Source organism: Pogona vitticeps, chromosome 1 (assembly GCF_051106095.1).
Source record: "Pogona vitticeps strain Pit_001003342236 chromosome 1, PviZW2.1, whole genome shotgun sequence".
In the NCBI taxonomy this organism is placed as follows: domain Eukaryota; kingdom Metazoa; phylum Chordata; class Lepidosauria; order Squamata; family Agamidae; genus Pogona; species Pogona vitticeps.
The window spans coordinates 312,932,744-312,954,169 of NC_135783.1; the positions used below are offsets into that span (position 1 = coordinate 312,932,744).

Below are 21,426 nucleotides of genomic sequence, written 5' to 3' on the forward strand. Positions count from 1 at the left end.
GAATTCTTTCTAGACAGAAAGAATCTTTGGTCCCAACATTATATGAACAATTCTACCAACTTGTATTCTCGAAGACTTTCATGGCCGGGATCCGATGGTTGTTGTAGTTTTTTTGGGCTGTTAGGCCATGTTCTGAAGGTTTTTCTTCCTAACATTTTGCCAGTCTCTGTGGCTGGCATCTTCAGACGACAGGAGTTCGAACTCTGTGTTCTGGTATAGTATGTGGGATAGTTGAGTATTTATAGCTTTGGGATCAGCTTTTTGTCCTTTTCAGAAGACTGGGTGATTATGATGATCAGAGTGTTTTTGTTATGGGTATATTGTTGTGATAAGGGGGGGAGATGATCTGTCACTGTGGTTGATGGGTGTCATTAGCTAGTATTTGTGTGCAGGCCTTGTGGCTGGGTAGAGTTTGTTGACCTTTAGCAGGCTGTATTTTTCAGTGCTGGGAGCCAGGCTTTATTGAGTTTTAGACTTCTTTCTTTTTTTGTTGAAGCTCTGCTGGTGTTTGTGGATTTCAATGGCTTCCCTGTATAGTCCTAACATAATGATTGCTGGTGTTGTCCAGTACTTCTGTGTTTTGAAATAGAATTTCATGTCTAGCTTGTTTCAGGGCATGTTCAGCTACACCAGAACACAGACAGAGTTCTAACTCCTGTCCTCTGAAGATGCCGACCATGTTCCAAAATGTTCCAATTTTAATAAATCAGCTTCTTACTAATGTACCACAGATAATCCACATGCTAAAATGACAACATTTTCCAGTTATTATATTTGTAATACTTTAACACCCAATCTATTTGGGATTTAAGTTTTGTTTTCAATTACAGCTATTCTCTTGTTCAAAGAAATTATCTTCTTAAAAAAAAAAAAGAAGTGATGGAGGAATCAATTCATTCAAAATGTGGTCCTAAAGAAAAGCTTTACAGATACTAGGGACTGCCAAAAAGACAAATAAGTAGATGTTAACTCATATCAGGCCTGAGTTCTCTCTAGTAGCAAAATGACTAAACTATACTACTTTGGGTGTATCATAAGAAGGCCCATTGGAAAAGACAGTAATGCTGGGAAAATTTCTCATTAGGCATCCTTCAGTCTCGAGAGACTATGGTAACATGCTCTGTATGGAGGACTTGGAACAGTTAGTGTGGCTAAGAAGGCCAATTCAAGAGTGACAATCCCTTCCACACTGAAGACAAATCCAATCTCTCCCCTGTCCAGCTCCCTGATTTTGCTGCTTTTGTGACTGCCTCTTTGCCTCGGCCTGCTGGACAAGGGTCTCTTAAAATTGGGAGAGGCCATGATGCACCACCTGTCTCCAGGCTGAAAGCTCAGATGTCAAGGTTTCCCATCTGTTGAGGTCCATTCCTAAGGGCTTCAGATCCCGCTTGCAGATATCCTTGTATCGCAGCTGTGGTCTCCCTCTGGGGCGATTTCCCTGCACTAATTCTTCCATACAGGAGATATTTTGGAATCCAACCATCAGCCATTCTCACAACATGCCCAAGCCAATGTAGACATCGCTGTTTCAGTAATGTATATATGCTAAAAATTCCAGCTCATTCTAGGACTACTCTATTTGGAACTTTGTCCTGCCAGGTGATACCAAAAATGCGTCGGAGGCGACACATATGGAACATGTTCAGCTTTCTCTCCTGCCGTGCACAAAGGGTCCAGGACTCACTGTAGTACAAGAGTGTTTTCAGGACACAGGCTCTATAGACCTGGATCTCGGTATATGTTGTCAGCTTCTTATTGAGCCATACTCTCTTTGTGAGTCTAGAGAACATGGTAGCTCCTTTGCCAATGCGTTTACCCAGCTCAACATCGATTGATTGATTGATTGATTGATTGATTGATTGATTGATTGATTGATTGATTGATTGATTGATTCTTGTGTGGAGATGGCAATAGAGGGAGGTGAGTCCACGCCCTGGCCCATGACTTGTGTTTTCTTAAGGAAGAAAAAGAACAGAGTCCAAATATGGGATGAACAACCCAATAAAGCCACAGCTTTGAGACTAGAAGAGCTGAGCAGGGCTGTTAATGACAGAATATTTGGAAGTCACTAATTCATAGGGTCAACACAGGTCAGAAAAAATCCGATGGCTCATAACTAGTGGGGGAAAACAGTACTAATCAGAATCAGAATACTGTATGAGGTTCTACAGATAAACCATCTCCCATACACAGTCAGTATCAGTACAGTCGTGCCCCGCTTAACGACTGCCCCACATTACGACGAATCCACTTTACGACGATGTTTTTGCGATTGCAACATGATGGTCTACATGAGGGAATTTCGCTTAGCGATGATCGGTTTCCCTGCTTCAGGAACTGATTTTTGCTTTATGACGATCAAAAACAGCTGATCGTTGGGTTTTCAAAATGGCCACCAGGTGCTTAAAATGGCTCCCCACTGTGCTTAGGGATGGATTCCTCACTATACAGGCACCGAAAATGGCCGCCATATGGAGGATCTTTGCTGGACGGTGAGTTTTTAGCCCACTGGAACACACTGAACAGTTTTCAATGTGTTTCAATGGGTTTTTTTATTTCGCTTTATGACGTTTTCGCTTAACAGCGATTTTCCTGGAACGGATTATCGTCATTAAGCGAGACACCACTGTACTGGTAGAGAGGTAGATATCTGAAAGAGTAGCACCTTAACTAAAGGAGAAGCAACTCTCTAAATTCATAATTAGCTTTAACACATTTGCAATTAGGATAACAGCAACATTTTAATCATTAATATGGGGGAGGATTCCAAATGAATAGATTTTCATAAAGAGAAGGTATCTCAGAATTTGCAATATATTAAAATATTGAATATATTTTAGTTCTGAATTCTGATACTGCTCACAAATGCCAATGAATTCAAAGCCAACACATTTGCTAATGTCCTGTTGCAAGAAATACACACATGTAAAGGCAACTGTAAAGTGGTTCCCCCATCCAAGGCTGTCCTTCAACAGATTTGTTTGCATGTCTGATTTCCCAACTGTGAATGCAAAGTACAATTCCCCAGAGGTAGGAAATGCTTTTGCAACTGCCTTTGCACAACATTTCCCTAACAGGATTTTCTAAAAGGCAGGGACAACATCTCTTTAATTCAGTGTCCTAGAAACATAAGGAAGTATCACTGGTGTAATGTGCTCAATGCTATCACTACTACTATACCATTTAATTAGTTAACTATATTTGCAAAATTGAAGGGATGGGGAGAGGGAAGTTTTTTTTTTTAATGCTGTGACCCTATAATGAAAAATGATCTATTACAATGTGTGCTTTTGTGGATAAAAATCCACTTCTTCCGATGCATGGTGTGAAAATACATGTCCTCCATATTTATCAATAGTCCCATGACCAGATGATAGTAGATGAAAAGACAATTGTTTGTCAACATACGTAAGAATAAGACTATCAGGCTTCAATCAGCAGCTCATGGATAAGGTAATAAACTGTATGTCAGACACACTTGGCTGTCATGGGAACGATGAGCTGTTTCTGGGACTGAAGTCATAGTTTGTCAAGGGACACAGGGTGGATTTAAATCATGATTTTTTTAAACAAAAATCATTTTTTTACAATTTAATTTTTAAAAATTAATTTTTAATTTAAATTGATTTTTACAAATTATTTATTTTTATCCACTCAGCAAAGGAGACAACTATTTTGTACACATATATATAAGACAGGGGTCTCAAACATGTGGCCCGGGGGCCATTTGCGGCCCGCCAGATGATAGCTTGTGGCCCCCGCCTTGCCTGCCCCCCCGAAGCGCCCACGCATTCTCTGTTGTCAAGAGTCAAAAAAGGCATTGCCTCGCTCACCGGCTGTCTCCCAAGACAGTGCCTCCTGCACCCTCCATCCGGAAATGCAGCCTGCCAGCCAGCCCGCCTGTCTGCTGGCTGGCAGGCTGCAGTTCTGCATGGAGGGTGCAAGAGGCACTGTCTTGGGGGAGAGCTGATGAGCGAGGTGTGCTGCTGGCCCTTTTCCCCGAGCTGCCACCGAGTGACGCCTGAGAGCGGAGCTCGCACCCAGCCCATCCTCAAAGAGCGTCTCCAACAGCACTGCCAACAGCAGCTGCCACTGCCTCTTCCAGGGAAGTGGCTCTCTGGCTCTCTTTCTCTCTTGGCACCCCCAGCACCAGCCCGGCCAGCGGCCATCTCAGTGCCTAGCAGTGCTTCCTCTTCCTCCTCTTCTTCGTCCTGCTTCAGCTGCCTCGGCTCTGGAGGCTGCCTGGACTTGCCTTGCAAAGTTTGCTCCTCTGTTGTGGTGGGGGTAGCTGCTGCTGCTGAGTGCGCCTTTTTTTTTGAGGGGGCCCTCAGAGGCAGGTTGCTGGACCTCCGTGTGTGTGTTTGTGTGTGTGTTTGTGTGCATGCATGCATGCATGCACTGTGGGGCCCCCGGAGCTTTTCTCCTTTGGCAAGGAGAATTCTGTGAGGTTTTTTTTTTTAATTTTATGTCGAGCCCTCCTCCCCACCCCCCAGCTAGGCGGTTGCCGGCGCTCCCTCCCTTCTCTGCTTCTTCATCCTGCTGTTGCTGGTGGTAGTGGTAGTAGTGAAGAAGGAGCTGGAGGGGGTCGTGGCCAACGACGAGGGCTCGTGCGCCCCTCCTCCTCCTTGGAGCCCCAGCCAGGCTAAGGAAACTCCTGGGCAGCTTCCTTGGGCTCTTGCTCTGCTTGGTGGAAAATCTTAATGCGGCCCTGCCTCACCCAGACTCTGCCTCCAGCAGCCCCCAGGTGAATTCAGTTTGATACCCCTGATATAAGAGATCTACTGGAACTTGATTAAGTAGCCAATTTCTGCTGTCCTTCTCTGAAGGCTCCCTTGGTAGTTCCTTTTTCCTACAACATTTTTTCTTCTTTGAGACCCATAACAGAGCATCCTAGGAGACTGGAGTATTCTGAAACTGGTTTCTGTCACATTTCCTGATGTCAGATTTGTGACCTTTCATTCTTTTGAGTAGAGATTGTCCCATGTAGAAAACAGAGGGGCATGGCTGACAAATGCCTCAGATCCTATTATAAGATGAAAAAAATAAGCAAACACCTAATGATGTGGGGACCTGTGATGGTTCTGCTAGCGTACATACAGGAGGCACAACTAGCATCTAGATTTGTGACATTGTGTTGTTCCTCTCTCTCTCTCCATAATGTGTTGCCTATTCCATGTCGGTATATGTTTAAGGTGTCTGTAAGCCAGTATGGACTGTCATTGCTAATCCTGGGAAAGCTAAGTATTGCTATCCAGAACAAGCTGCAGGCTACTTAGTAGTCTCAACTGAGATTTGCAGGTAACTGGTAATGGTATGTTGTCACTCCCTCTATCCTGTCTGTCATGTATCAGGCAGTTTCTTGGAACCAGTCTGGTTTTGTCAATTTCCTTTTTTACCATGCTGAGTGGATCAACAAACATGTCAAAACCCAGGATCAACTAATCTTTTCCTATTATCTCTGCACCTTCTGGGCTCACATCAGGTTAGTTAATCACCTGCATTCTCATCAATATATTACTACTAAAACTTAACCATTTACTTCTTTTTTACCATAAATGATGTATCTGATGGAGATGGTCATATCTGAAAACAAAGGACAAACTATTGTATCAAATGGGTACTGTTTTTTAAGAAATGCTTGCTCTAACCTCATGTGTTTTGATTCTCTGTCCTATGTTTCTCAGCTAATCTGGACATAGATAAAACAACCCAAGCCAGGGGGCAGGGCAGCTCTACAGAATTTATACTACCAGAAGCCATCTCCTTGTGTTTCAATACTTATTCAAACTTATGCTTCTTTAAACCAGGCAAGCTACAGTTCGAAAGATGAAGACAGCTCAGTAGAGTCTTGTGATCCCAGTAATGGCATAACTTTGTTGTGCCATTACCAACAGGTAATGATACTGTTACTTTAGCCACAAGAAGAACACTAAGCTTCTGATTTAAAAACATACTCAGATATCACAAAGGAAAGCAGTGTTAGGCTGCCACTGATTTCTTTCTCCATGTCAGATCATTAGACCCATCTGAAATACTGTACTGCCTTAATCCTTTAAGAGGACAAAAAGTCAGATATAGGATTTCCTAAAACACCAAAAACCATGTTCAAGCTAAAGAAAACTTATTTTTTTTTTCAAATGCATCTGTAAGGTTACTAAATAATAAGAGAACTGTCAGTAAGAATGCAATATCCAGCATTTTAAAACCAAATTGGGAAACTATAAAGAACTAAAAGAATAGAAAGCTAGAGTGTACAACTTTAAAATATTGGGAAACAGCCCTGGAGTGACCTGGTAACATGCATCTTGTCAAAGAGGAAAGGACAGTGAAATCTTAATTCCTTAAATGCCTGTTGTGGGAAGGGGGAAGATATGGCAAAAGTACTCCTCTTCTGACACTACAAAAAACCCTGAAAAACTACAGACTTCCACTGACACAAGGCTACAGCTGGTCTCCAAAGAGGATGTACTGCAGCAGAGTAGAGGCAATCTTGGACAGACTAGACCCAAAGACCACAGGATTCCCATAGGGCCTTATAAGTGGACCATACAGCTATGTCTGAAGGCCACTGTAGTCAACAGGAAGGAAACTGAGAAAAACACACTGCTGGGAAGGGCTTCAAATATGGTGGGATATTTGACATGCCACTTTCCTTGACTCCATATACTGTAGTAAGGTTCTATTTCTCTAATGCTCTGTGTTTTTCATTTTTTATACTTTGAACCTAACAGATTTTAATGGCTCAATTAAGAAAGGTCAGAATTAGATCTCAATGGATCTTACATTTTAAATATTTGATTCTGGATGCAAATGTTGGTACAGATAATCTCACAAATCAAGATGCCAAAAGTTAACTTTCTCTTAAAAAATTAATCTGCCCACAGCATCGCTTAGAAATCACCGAGACCCGTCATCAGTAACACTGCACTACATCAAAAAAGCACTCTTCATTTCAGGCTATAAAACTTTTGGAAGACAATTGTTAAGGTATATCACCACTATGCTCTACCCCTACACACAACCTTAGAGAGACAGATTACATGAATTTAGACAGGTTAGCACACATCCCTTCGGGTTTCTGAAGTATAAATTTTTACTTCCTTGAAAACCAATCACTGTATTCACAAAAGGCAGATTTGTATTTTTAAAACACGTGATAACCTTATAGCACAACCCCATTAGCTATACGTACATATGCCCCAATAAACAATGGGATACCATCTGTTAAGCAAATATACTTTTACACCTAAGGATCGAACTTTGAGTGCCCAGGCAGTGGCAAACTAGGATAACCACCTAGTACTGTACTGTACACGCTCAAGGAGGGAGATTTTGGACAATCCTTGATCCCCAGATGAGATACACAACATTCTGATCTGCTGCTACTTTTTATTTCACACATATAAACAAAATCACAGTGCATGAAATAATCAATTCGCTGAATTTATCAAGTCATCTTGTGCCCCCCACTTTCTTTTTTAGGTAACAAGGCCATTCATTTGAGTACTGAAACGGAACAGAAAGGGGATAACACGCCTCCTATGCCGGTGGAAAGAAGGCGGGTCCCTTGATCCGGACAGACAAGAAGGATGCGCGTGATTCACATGCCCAAAGTGGCAGCTGAGCATATCTTCGGGTGTTACGCACAGTTCCCTCATTGTGCCCTCACTAGGTATGACTTTTGTCTTCAAAGCCTCCGATATGTCCGGTGGGCTCCAAAGCCACAGTTGCAAACGCTGCCGCCTGAGAGCCGGTCAATGTCAAGGCTCCCGCCCTGCCCTCGAGACCCAGAGACGGTGCTTCAAATCCGGGGATCCGGAGGGTGGGCGGCGGCGGCGGCGGCCAGACGGCAACCCTCCTCTTCCCCAATAAGTTTGACAGGCCCAAGCAAGGCGGGCGCCATGCTAGATACCAAAATGGCTGCCCCGGGGAAAGCGGCCCAACCCGAGGAGCCGTGAGGGGCTGTGCCGAGTGACGCCCGCCGCGCCTCTCGCCGGACCCGCCACACGCAGGTATTTTGCCCTCCCCTCCTCTGCCCCACACCTGCCCACCCACTTTGCCCAACGGTACCCACCACGGTTCCCACATCACCGCCCAAAGCGGCGGCGGCTGCCTCCTCCTCCTCCTCCGACCTCCCCTTCCAACCCGGCACCGGCCCGTCGCTCCCTCATTGTGTCTCTCTTCCCCCCGCCGCGGCCCTCGCCCAGCCAAGGCCACCCGCTCTCGCCTCACCAGCGGGCGCCTCGGCCCTTACCTGGAGCTCGGCCCTTTCCACTTCCCAGTGGGCGCGCTCCATCTCGAAGCGAGCCCACTCGTGCTGGATGTAGTGCAGGATCCCCGGGATGGTGTAGTGTTGAGGCCGGGACAGCTCCGAGCCGCTCCCGGGGCCCACCGCTTCCTGAGCCGCCGGGCCTTGTGGCGGCGGCGGCGGCGGCTGTTGGGACGGTAACCCGCCGCCGCCGCCAGGCCCCGCACAACCTTGGCTGAGCAGCTGAGAGTTCACGCTTCCTCCGGCGGGTGGCAGCGGCTGCTGTGGAACTCTCGGGGCGGCCCCCGCCATGATCCCCCCGCCGGCGCCGGGATGTTCGTCCATTGTCTGTGGGGAGTCCTTCCCCCTTCCCGCCTGGCGTGTGTTCCTGACTCCCGAGCGGCGCTGGCGTGCAAGGTGGGACCGGCCCCGGAAGGAGGGCCAAGGCCAAGCGGAGGAGTAGGCGGGTGTCAGAGCAGCACGGAAGCCGAGCCGCCGCCGCCACTGCCGCCGGCCGCCATTACACTCTCAGCTCCATCATCGGCCGGGCAGATTCACTCAGCTCGCCAGCCCACACCGGGAGGGAGGCGGGGGAGAAGACGCGGGGCATGCTGGGAAACAGCACCCGCCTTGCTCTGGCACCATCGCTGCCTTGCAGCGCGCACGCGCCGCCCTTGTCTGAAGGGAACGGAGAGGAGAGGAAGGGAGAGGTTTGTGGGATCTCTGGGTGGGTTTGTTATCTTTCAAGTTTCCTTCCACCGGTCACAGTCTCTCCTGTTTCCCGTCGGGTTATGCGCTTTCAAGCAGTCTGGCCACTACTGGCTTGTGCTTTTCAAGTCTACTGTCCATTTATGGTTTGGATAGTGACTGCTTCCCATCTGTACAGCGCCTGATACTTCACCCGTCTTAAACGAGTAGTAATCTCCTGTGAGTAAAATACCCTCTAGAGACATAGCACCCTGCAGAAACATCCCCTCGTTTTTGGTCGTTGCTTGTTTTAGTAGGAATCTTAGTAATATTTAATAGTACGAATAGTCTGTTAACGGTGTACGGAAAAGAACACTTGTAAAGTGGTCCCAGATAGTCAAAATATTTTATGTACTGTATTGATCTGTAATTGTTCCTGTAAGGTAGGTCAGTCGCAGATATCAGAGGAGCAATTAAAATCAGGTGGTTTCTAATTTGTATTTGAGCCAGTGCATTGCACCACTAATTAGTGTATTTGTTGATAGTTAGGGTCTATGTACAGCTGCCTTTCTTCTTGAGGAGGAAATCCTCCTGTTACCATGTTACAAGTTCTACTTTCAGAAAAGTGACACAAATGGCAATAATACGTGCTGTTAATCTATAAACTCCTCCTAGAAGTTCAAACTGGCACTTGACACAGCTACACTATATCTGTTCCTTATTTTTGAAAACTATTCTTTGCAGTGGGACTATCTTTTTAAAAAACTGCTGAAGAGGACCATCCATGCTCCAATCCACTTCCAAAGACTATCAAACTAATTTCTTCCCAGTTTATAGCTTTTCCGTAGGCTGCTAATCTTCCCTGCAGCTTCAGCTTGCTTGAAACGGTCTCCTCTTGATGATTTGTGCCAACAAAAGATTCTTGGCATTGCAGTTGCATTCTTTGCATGGCTACAGCCAGCTTCTTGAGATGGACAAGTAGACTATTTCCCCTGCTACATATGTCCCCCATGCACACACACTCTCCCAGGGCATTAAGCATGTTCTGTTTTCCCCGCTGATGGTATTATTACACTGTCACCGAAACCAGCAAGACAGCAAATAGAAATTGGAGTATGGGTAGCCAGCAGCCTAGTATCAAATTACTACTGTGAGTATGAGATTAAATTAAAAGAGGTTAACCTTTCTCTGCAAAAGGAGGAAGAGCTTTCTGATCCCTTGAGGGAAGCAGTGAAAAATTCCCTCGCTGAGACATGCTTACTCAGAGCACAAGGGAACATGCCTTCTTTAGTCTTGATTAAACTGTCTGTAACCTTTCTTAAAAGAAATATTCTAATATATGAACTATATATGGGAGGTGTGCTGATACAGTTCAACATAACAGGTTTCCTTTAAATAAAGGAACTGAAGTGTCCTTTCGTACCCTGCACACTTGAGCACGAGAATGTCTCATTGAAAAATACTTCTTACTCCAAAATAAATTTTGATTAAAATATTGGGCCTTTAACTTAATTGAAATGTTTTGGATACAACCACTTCTTACATCATGATCTCTTCTGCTCTGTTCTTTAAAATTACCTTATATGAGTCATTCTTAACATTTAATACTTGCCTTGTTAATTTTAAAACAGAAGAAGTCATGCTAAAAAGCCACCTACTCTTGCAGACCCAGCCACAAAAGTAATAAAACAAATTTTCACTTTACACTACTCAGAATATAATAGACTAAAACTTATTTATTACGGTCAGGTGACCAGCTCACGAAACATATCCATGGCTAAAACATACAAAATACAGTTTAAAAATATGCAAACAATTCACAAAACATACCATGTGGCCAAAATACAAAAAATGCAGTTCAAAAGTGTATAGCCAATCCATAAAAAGAGCCTCGTGGCGCAGTGGTTAAAACGCTGTACTGCAGCTAAAACTGTGCTCACGACCTGGGGTTCAAATCCCAGGTAGCCGGCTCAAGGTTGACTCAGCCTTCCATCCTTCCGAGGTCGGTAAAATGAGTACCCAGCTTGCTGGGGGGGCAATGTGTAGCCTGTATAATGAAATTGTAAACTGCCCGGAGAGTGCTTGTAGCACTATGGGGCGGTATATAAGTCCAAAAATAAATAAATAAAATAAATAAATAAAACACACTACATGGTCAAAACACACAAAATGCAATTTAAAAAGTGCACACACAGGCAATCAACCGTACACTGATTGTAAAACACAAGCACCTCTACAGCTATCCCCAGGGCCATTGTCCCTTCGATTGGGACCATAACACCTCTCCATGCTAGACAATAAACTACCCCCATGTCAAAACCAGTCAGCCTGTGACCTTAGGAGACTGCAAGGGAGCACTGTGCCATTGCTGCTGCACAAATTACACCACTCAGACAGAAACCTTCTTTCTCTTTTCCCTTGATGGGGGGTGCTGGCAGACAACACTCCACTTCTACTCAGGAGCTACTCACATCAGCAACAGATCATGAAAGAAAAGTGTGCAGACAAGTTCTACTTCAACAAACCCAAACTGTACCTCTTGAGCATTACTTATGAGAGTAAAGTTCTAGTTAAAGGCACAATAGACTGAAAAGTCTTAGCAGCACCTTGCCAGTTGACACTAAACAGACAAGCACTGCCTGTTTTTAATGTTAAAATGTCAGATTATATCTGAAAAAAAAAGAAAGAACACCTCAGAAAACACTGCAAAACTGGTTGAACAGAGAATGGTGATTTCAGATGAGAAATATTTTTCTTTTTATGAAAATTCATTACTAAGAGTAGTAATCCACTCTAGATCACCAGAGGTGGTTAATGTGGAATGCATCATACTATGTTAACTAGCTCTTGCTTTTATTATTTATTTTCTGTAAAATAAAGATAGAACTTTCATGAAGTCCAAAAACTGAATCAGTATCGCTGTAGATCTTAAGTTCTAAACTATGGCTAAATCAGTGAAAGTAAGGGCAGTTTCTTTCATTATACATTTAATTTGCGCTTGAAACTGTAGCTAGTCAGTTCCCAAATGAAGATATCTGTATTGTGCATATTTTTATCACATAATGAACAAATTAAAAAAACTGTCTCAAAGTATCAACACAGTAATTAATTTAAATTGATAGAAGATTTCAGGACAAATAAAAGGAAGTACTTACATGATACATAATTAACAGAACTTATTTCCATAGGATATTGTCATATTAGTGTTATTAATGGTGATAAAAAGATTTAGGTCATTACACAGTGGAAGTGTGGCCAATAGCAGCAATAACAACCACCACGAGATGTGTGTCCAGAGACTGTGTACCAAGTACAATGCAGATATAGATGGTGAGGTTCAGACCTTTCTAGAAGTAATAACTTCTAGCCTGGAGGTAGTTTGACACTCATTGCCTTTGTCCATACTGAGTGGTCTACACAACTTTTTGAATACATGTTCCCTTGACCAACTGTTCTGCTGAAAATAGATTTCAGAGGTCAGTATCACATATTATGATCTACTAGTATCTGTCACTTCCAGATATAAGAGTAGCATATGTGGAAAGCAGTGGCCAGCCTTGTTTCCAGAAAACTCTTCCCAGCTGCAAGCCACTGGATATAGTAAATAAGTGTCGGGTTTCACTGCTACATGAATCATGTTCAAATCCTGGGGCTACAGATTTCACCTCTATAACGAACAAACCGTGTAGCTGTCCATTTTAGGCACTCTGGACTCTCTTCCTGTCTCCTCTCTAACTCTAAAGTGTGGTTATGAATACTAAACTAAATGCTGATATATATATTCTAGATTCATTAATTCTTGTGGAGAAAGCAACAGAAATAAACATACCAAAAACTGACATCCCAATATGTTAAAAAGACTTAGTTGTCAATTATTTATATTTATTTTTAGTTCTGTCTCTAAAGCTTTGGAGTGCCCTTTCCTATCAATCACTTATCTGCCTCAGAAATTTTATAGCTAAACCCATTAGCAATGGCAACAACCTGCTTTGTGAGATTTTCAGAAGATTTTTCGGACTTAGCAGTTGAATTATTGAGTCATTAGGAGGAAGAGCTGTATTCTATAACATCCCTATAATACTCTGAGCAATTTCCTTATTAGGATTGATTTGAGTTTTTCGTTTGTTTAGAATATACTGTCTTTATTTATAAAGTATTATTATTTATCATCATTTATTTAAATAGCATAATCAATGTACATGGCTCTATAAATAAGTACAGTACTGCATATAGTTTGAATGTTGGCAATGATTCATGCGTGAAGAAATCCAGCTTCCTCTTATAAGTAAAATCAGACATTAGACAAATGATTGAATGCATAAGACTTCAAAATAGGGCTGGCAGTGATTCATACTGTGGTAACCATAGTTACTGTGTATAATGCAAATACTGCATGAAGTGCAAGAGTAAGTTATTTGCTTGGACATTGTTTCTTTCATTTTAGCCAGTAGGGTTATATTGATGTAAAGAAATTATTTCTTCTGCTTCTGTCTACTCTTATTATTGTATGTGCCCAAACATGTAGATGAAAGTTTAAGTTTTATTATGTTGAAGAAATTATACACACATACACCTTTCTTCCTTGAACTGCAAAGGTTTGCATAGCATGGTTCTATTTATGCATGGATTATTTTCAATAATTAAAATAAATAAATATTTTAAAAATATTTAAATAAATAACTAAATAAATATTTAGTAAATACTGTGCTGCTATTTGTCTCCCAGAAGTGACTTGAGAAAAGTGGGTCTTGGGCTTACTGAGACCCCTTTTGTTGATGGTTTCGCAGCTTCTGGTCCAATGGCAGTGGGTTGGCTGGCCCCCATCTTCTGGTATGAAAGCTTCATGTTTTGGCCAGGGAGGGTGCTGGCTTATGCTGGGAGGCTGACATGGTTCAGAGGATTTCTGTATGTGTGTGTTAATCAACTGTTTATGCTTTGTAGTTGTTTTTGGCACATACAATTCATACAAAGATTTTTAATTATTTGAGGGGTGGGTGGTCCGGTTCTAAACAGCTGTATATTAAAATATCACTTTCAGTTGCAGTTTTCAGAATCTCTGGCTTCAGTCCTATGTACAGTATATCTTCTCAGGAGCAGGTCTCAATTAAATCAATACATTTTGCTAAGTAGGAATATTTTGGGATAAGTATGTTATTTTTAATTGCACAGTAGTGTAAGCCTGTGAAGGAGGGTTGTAGTTCACCAGATTATCTGAAAGGTTTTGGCATGGGGGCACAAGCATAAAAAGAAAAAGATTTGCATTAAGGGTGAGCATTTTAAAAATGTAGTTTTTGAAACAGCATGTTGATGTGAATACAGTTTTTGTTATCTAATTTCTTGTCTGGTATCCAATTTATTGTTTTGGGACTTTATGATTTACCTTAATGCTTTTTTTCATTTCTTAAATACTACTAAAGGAGACAAATGTGGAAGGGTGGCATTCATAGTGTGACTTTGCATGTTTATTATATATCTCCTCCTTTATGGTGTGTATTTAACAGTCTGTTTTATTTTGTGTAAATATTTTGGGGAGGTATTGGATTAATTTTTCTGTATTTCCAATTTGTTATCATATATAAATAATATAAATAAAGAAAATAAATAAATATCCCAATTCACTTATCGCTGGCACGGAAGCACAATTTCTCCTCCGTGTCAATGCTGAAGTTCATCCTCAGGATGTAACTAATTATAAACAGTATAGTTACCTGCAACTAGATTCTTTTGGGTGACCAGTTTCTTGGAACGCTAGGGGTTATACAGTTCTTTTTTACTTGTGATAATTAACATTTAGGATACTCAGATGTAGTAAGTAACACTTAGGTGTCTTAGGAGTAATGAATATTACCTTTTTTCCAAACTTATCCGTTACGATAATTTTCTAGTTTTATACACTATTCTCTTGTTAAACCTAAGTGACAAGGAAAATAGTTATTCTGTCTTCAGTGTTTTATAAATATATGCAAAGTGAATATCAGGACTAACTACTAGGGAGTACCAGAGAAGATTTCCTTCAGTTTTTTTCTGGTGGGCTAATAGCAACAGCAAAATGTGATACATTTCATTTCCTGTGAAATTTAGATTACTATTGGAAATATTTCATGCTCTGCATTGCAGGATCATTATGCACGTTACTCAATGGCTGTAGTATCAGGTCATGATTTCTTTATGTGAAACAACCGTCACAAATAAAACTCCAAGTTTTTATATCAGCAGTGATTATTTCAGAAGTAATAATGTTTAATGTACTCAACTCATCTACAGGTCATTAGGTGATAAGCCACCAAAAGCTATACAGAAATGTGTGAATTGGGTTTTATGCTGTACTAAAATACTGGTAGAATATTATCCCTAGATAATGTTATTCCCAAATAAATGCTCTTAATCATATTTTCTTGGCATGATTATGAGTCACAGCAGTGCAAGTCACCTCTGCAAGTTTATAGATTTAGATTATTATTTATATCTGAAAAGTCTGGTCCAAAAATGTTTCTGTGTAGCGTGGATGAAACAAAATGTAACTGCTAGCAGAAGACATCTAATCAGACTCTCTGATAAAGCATTCCATTCAAGCATGTCATTTTAATTAAAACTGCACTAAAATTACTCCATGTTTCCCCTCAGTCCATATTTGACTATGACAATTTTGTATGCTCTGTATATTAAAACATCAGTACACAATAACAGAAATTGCAATATGTTAGTTCTACTTGGCCTGGAACGAAGAATTTCAGGTTAAAATTCTTTGTTTCTAAAATATGTAGAATCCTTTGCATCGCTTAAGTATAGGTAACATTTCTTTCTGCAAGACTTAAGTAATTATACAGTGATGCAAGATGAAAATAATTCGTTCCGCGAATCGTTTCGTATTGCGAAAATTTCATCTTGTGAAGCATGGTTTCCCATAGGAATGCATCGAAATGTAATTAATGCGTTCCTATTCGTCTTGTGAAGCATGGCCATAGAAAAATTTGGCTTGTGAGTCACTAAAAAAATCACAAAACACTTGCAAGTTTTTCATTGTGAGAGGCATTAGTCTTGTGAGCATCACTGTAGTTACATTTTTAACTTGCTTGTTAGTTAGGTAGCAAATTTGAAAATACAAATATTTAAGACATTTAAAAAGAAATTCAGACCAACTTCAAGAATGAAGATGAATTTACTTGTCCAAATAGGTGGGATAATGTGATTCTGTTAATCAACCACAGTTAGTATTTCTTGAGGGCTCAAGGAGAAAGAAAAGTTACTTACCTGTAACTCTGGTTCTTCGAGTGGTCCTCTATGAATTCACGCTAATGAGTTAATCTGCGCTCGAGCAGAGCTTTCTCAGAAACTTTCACAGCTTTAAGCACTTAGTGCTGGGACCTCCCCTACACCTGGCTATATAACCCTGCCCCTTGCACCCAATGCCTCAGTTTTAAGGAACTAACCGCCACTGCCCAGCATTCCATGGCACATGTGACGGACAGTGGGGAGGGGGGGGACAAGTGAATTCACAGAGGACCAGTTGAACCAGAGTTACAGGTAAGTAACTACATTCTCCTTTGTGGTCTCTGTGAATACACACTAATGGGTGACTGGCAAGCTGACTAACCAGGAGGAGGGACGGCACAAAAGTGTAGAAGCCAGGACAGCTTGACCTACCAAAACCTGAGCCTTGGGCCAGACATCCAGGCGGTAGTGCAAGATGAAGGTAGACGGAGTGGCAAATGTGGCAGCGTGGCAGACATCCGCAATGTCCACTCCATGGATAAAGGCAGTTGAGGATGCTACAGCTCTAGTAGAGTGAGCTCTCACTGATTCCTCTCACTGGAAGAGGAGCCTGTGCCAAATCATAGGGAAGATGGATGGTCTGGACTATCCATCTAGAGATGGTCTTAGAGGAAGTCGGTGCTCCGAAGGAAGAGCCGGCAAAGGTGACGAAGCGATGTTCTGAGGCACGAAAAGTGGTTGTGCGATGCACATAATATGACAGAGCATGCTTCATGTCTAGACCGCCCAGAGCTATCTCAAGCGGTGAAGATGGTGTGGGAAAGAAGACAGGAAGGACAGCTGGCTGGTTCAAATTGAAGGCAGAAAATACATTAAGCAAGAAGGTAAGGTCTGGCCATAAGGTTACTTTGCAGAAAGGAGGACCTGCTCTTAGTGTAGCCAGACCTCCAGCCCTGCAAGCTAAGGTTACCGCCATGAGAAAGGCAGTTTTGAGGTTTAGCAAGCGGAGCGATGCTGACGCCAAGGGCTTGAGGCCATGGGCTATAGGCAGGGCGCATATTCTCCAGGCCTCGGAGAAATAGCTTGCAGGTAGAACGGGCCAGTCCCAGGCAAAACAGGTGAAGGAGAAACTGAAGGAATCTGTCCAGGGATTGGCCTAGTAGGCAAATGTCATCTTGATGCAAAGTGGCAGAACGCTTACCCATTATAAGAGTAGGTCAAGGTGGTAGAAGGTTTGCGAGCATGATTGAGCATGTCTGTTACAGACGGGGAAGACTCCAAGCCAAGAGGTGGAGGGACTCAAGGACCAGATGAAATATCTGACCCTTGTCTCGAGCCAGTAGATGAAAGACCAGCTGCAGTGTGATGTATTCTGCAGCTCACGGGAGCAGGATTGCTAGTTTTCAATTTGTGTAATTTTCATGTGGAGGGAATGCATGTGTTGGGAAATTGATTGCTGTTATCACAGATAAATATGCAGAAGAGGAGGTGAGATTTCCATCTGCACCCATTCACTTTACTTTCTATAGCAGTTTTTATAGCAATGCACTATACAGGTCTGTGGGAAAGTGGTTAATGAGTTATTACTCTGAGGTTCCCAAGATTGAACTGCAGTTCCCAAAAGATTTTACTTTTGATTGAGATGGGAATTGTAGTCCTAAACCACTGGCACCTAAGTGTGGGAATCTTTCCTTCTGAACCAATTCTTCATCGAAGATGTGGAAAGTGCGAAAACATATATGTCTGCTACAGAAAGCATAGAAGTAAGGAAACAAATTTAACAACTGAAAAATCATATTAATCTTACTTTAAAGTTATTGGTTTTATACCACTGTGTTTATTCATGACGTTTGGCTTGATGGGCCAAAAAGCATAGAGTATTTTAGAGTCAAACTGTATGGGAAGAGCTTGAAAATAAAGTGTTATTTTTCAATTAGTTAAAATTAACACATTAGCTGAAATCCTGTTGTGTAACTGTACATTTGTAAATTCTGATGGCACCACCAGCCATGGTCATCAATCTTTGTGTTAAAGTTTTCTATCTTCCCCCATCAGAGTACCTCTTCAACCAGGAAAGCCTCTGGGAGCATTAAAACTTGGAAGGGGACACCTTTAATGTCTGAAACTCACTTCTTCTGGTCCTGTTGAGATTTTTAGGAATTCAAGGCTTTCCCAATCCTAGGATTCCCCAAGGTTTCCACAAGTTGAAAGGAATCCCTAGGAAGCCTCACATCCGGGAGAGATAGGGATAGAAAACTTTAAAGTAAAGGTTAATATTCAAGGGCTGATGACATCATCAGGATTTATGTGCACGCACTTGTACAAAAGGATTTCAGTCATTATTTTCAAGCTCTGTCCAGAGGTTGCATAATTCCCATTCCTGACTAAATAAGTAGACCTAAAAAGTTTTTGTGTACATAAGAGTTAAGACGGCTTCGTCTCTGTTTTCTGCATCTGTGTGTTTCAGTGGATGGCTGTATTTCTGAGTATGTAAAACAAAAAATTAAAAATCCTCCTCTTTCTATTTTCTAGCATTTTGATGATCTGCAGAACACCATTTTTCCACAGTAACTCTGGCTATGTGTTTTCCTCCCACACACTTGCTAAACATATCTCCTTGCTGGAATTTGGTGGATGAGGAGGGCTTCTGTCTGCTATAATTTATATGCTAGTTATGCATTAAGTACCTAATGTTCTCTTACAATACCTCAAGCCTGTAGAATGCTACATATCATCTACCAGGCAGTTGTTTAGGATGGCTTGTTTGAATTCAGACGCCTTACTTGCCTGATCCCATAGTTCTCAGTTGAGAAAGTTGTTCCCTGAGTCAGTTCAGTGTCATCTAATTTGTATTTCTGATTTCTTTCCCATCAGTTTCGAAATCTCAGGAGGATAAATAGAGCAGACAACAAAAGATGATCAAGTTTTTCTTAATGGTGAACAAACAAGGCCAAACAAGACTCTCTCGTTATTATGAATACATGGGCCTTCATAAACGAACAATATTGGAGACTGAAGTAATCAAGCATTGCCTTTCCCGTTCAAAGGAACAAGTATGTTTTTTTTCTACTGTAGATATTTTAGAGTCAGACTTATAAATAGTGGACATACCAGTCTTTTTGGACTGCAACTCCTGGAATCCCCAGCCAACATGGCCTGTAGGAGTTGTAGTACAAGAAAGTAACATTTTCCAAGCTCTGGTAAACTAAGAGTATGTAGGAGTGTGTAACTATAACTGGGATTAAAATTGTAAATGATGTATACACACATGTGACAATGAATCTATCATCTACAGTGGTGCCTCGCTAGACAGTTACCCCGCATGACAGTTTTTTCGCTAGACATTGGCTTTTTGCGATCACTATAGTGATCCGCAAAACAGTGATTCCTATGGGGGAATTTCGCTGGACAATGTTTGGTCCCTGCTTCGCAAACCGATTTTTGCTAGATGATGATTTTGACAGCTCCCACCGCGCTCGCAAACAGGTGTTTTCGGGACCTAAGCTTCGCAAGACAGCGATTTAAAAAGCTGATCTGCGGTACGCAAAGTGGCTTTCCTGTGACCGATCTTTGCTAGACAACAACGATTCTTCCCTTTTGGAACGCATTAAACAGGTTTCAATGCATTCCAATGGGGAAATGCTTTTCGCTAGACAATGATTTCGCTAAACAGCGATTTCGGTGGAACGGATTATCATCGTATAGAGAGGCACCACTGTAGTCTCTGCTTGTGAGCCCCCTCCCTCTCCAGCCATATTTTGTCCCAGACAGTTTTTCCCCTCACAGGAATCTGGATAGAAAGAAACTGGAAGAAATGATCTAGGTAGAGAGAGAAGGAGGAGCAGTTGGTTTATTCATTTATTGTTTATTTAAAATGTTTTTATCCTGCCTTTCTCTTTTAAAAGGACCTAAGGTCATTTAAAAATATTAAAAAGACAATATTTAAAAGCTAAAAACAGTAAGTATACTAATGTTTAAAAAGAGTTAAACAAGTATATTAAAAACAGTAGATAAAATCAATATTAAAACACATTTAAAGCAACAGAGCACAGCAATCTATTAAAAACCCCTCTCAAACCATTCAGGAAAAGCCTGCCTGAAAGGAAAGGACAGCAAAGATGGGGCCAGCCTAGTTTCCTGTGGGAGTGTGTTCCAGAGCCAGGGGTCATATTTTTATACCTGTGCAATTGATGTTTAAGAAATTGAACCCAGTACTTCACATATTATGAAAATTAGTGTTTTGAGGTTGCAACTTGGGTGTTTTTTTGCAACTGCTGTTTTCTGTTCTTTAGTTTAAATTCTAATACTCTAACTAGCACTGGTCTGCTGCTTATAGATCTATGTAATCTCAAAAAAGTCATTATTATTTTAAAAGAATTATTACTAGCCATTGGCATCTCATGATTGGAGGAGGTGGAGTGCCTGTGCCCAAATTTGGGGTATGGTGCCCCCATTATTAGCCAGTTTTCCTGTATAAACTGTTGCTAAGGCTGTTGGAAGTCACTCTGATTTCAACAAGACAATGAAGAGCTTTGTAGTTCAAAACCTGTCCTTTTTGTTTCAGTTGAGGCTTCCCAGGGTAGGGATGGATTTTTGTCGCTGGCATCTTTTCAGGCACCTCCTAAATGCTTTTGCATCTGATAGGACTTTTGAGTCAGGTTAGGTCCTGCTGAGAGTGAAGCTAAATCTGATAAGGCAGCCACCGACATGATGCCCATTTGCAAACAATGAATGCAGGATGTGTGCTTTGTGAGATGACCACATAGAAGAAAAAAGGAAACTGCACTCGCCGTCATCTTTACTGCATCTCATTGTTTTAAGCAGTTTTCTGTCAGCCAGTGTCTGATTCTAGAAATGCTCTTAATAACATTTAGTTTATCCTTGCATCCAGTTGTCATATTTGTAAGCCAATTTAGGAACTGGTAAATAAACTCTAAATACAGCATACTAATGGGTTATTCTTCATTTCTTATCACCTTGCTAGCTTAATCACATTCATGATTATGTACATTGAAAATTATCCAGAGATGTACATTTTGGTAAAATAGACAAACAGTCCAGTTAATTCAATAGGCAAATATATTAGAGCAAATCTATGTATCATATATTAATATTTGCATGTTACTTTGTGTCTTTCTTCAGTGTTCCTTCATTGAATACAAAGATTTTAAGCTGGTATATAGACAATATGCTGCTCTTTTCATAGTGGTTGGAATTGATGAAACTGAGGTAGGTCGCTTGCTTTTTATTTATTTAAGTAAAGAAAAAATAACCTTGGA

The 21,426-nt window shown here is 41.5% G+C and overlaps 2 protein-coding genes across 14 annotated transcripts in view; one reads left to right on the forward strand and one right to left on the reverse strand.

Annotated features, from left to right (window-relative positions):
• STRN3 (striatin 3) overlaps positions 1-8,770 on the reverse strand; it is a 59,194-nt gene extending 50,424 nt beyond the window's left edge. For 3 of the 4 annotated variants that reach the window (XM_072986334.2, XM_072986332.2, XM_072986333.2), the window contains exon 1: positions 8,255-8,738. In XM_072986334.2, coding sequence (XP_072842435.2) covers positions 8,255-8,593 — 339 coding nt within the window. In that variant the 5' untranslated portion in view covers positions 8,594-8,738. Of the gene's footprint in view, positions 1-8,254 lie in introns of all 4 variants that reach the window. The other variant, XM_020788449.3, reaches the window with a different exon arrangement.
• Positions 7,502-21,426, forward strand: part of AP4S1 (adaptor related protein complex 4 subunit sigma 1) — a 46,540-nt gene continuing 32,615 nt past the window's right edge. For 2 of the 10 annotated variants that reach the window (XM_072986336.2, XM_020788424.3), the window contains exons 1-3: positions 7,873-8,012; positions 19,022-19,200; positions 21,290-21,376. In XM_072986336.2, coding sequence (XP_072842437.1) covers positions 19,063-19,200; positions 21,290-21,376 — 225 coding nt within the window. In that variant the 5' untranslated portion in view covers positions 7,873-8,012; positions 19,022-19,062. Of the gene's footprint in view, positions 7,673-7,872; positions 8,013-8,821; positions 9,176-19,021; positions 19,201-21,289; positions 21,377-21,426 lie in introns of those variants that run through there. The other 8 variants (XM_078392251.1, XM_078392265.1, XM_072986338.2 and 5 more) reach the window with 5 other exon arrangements.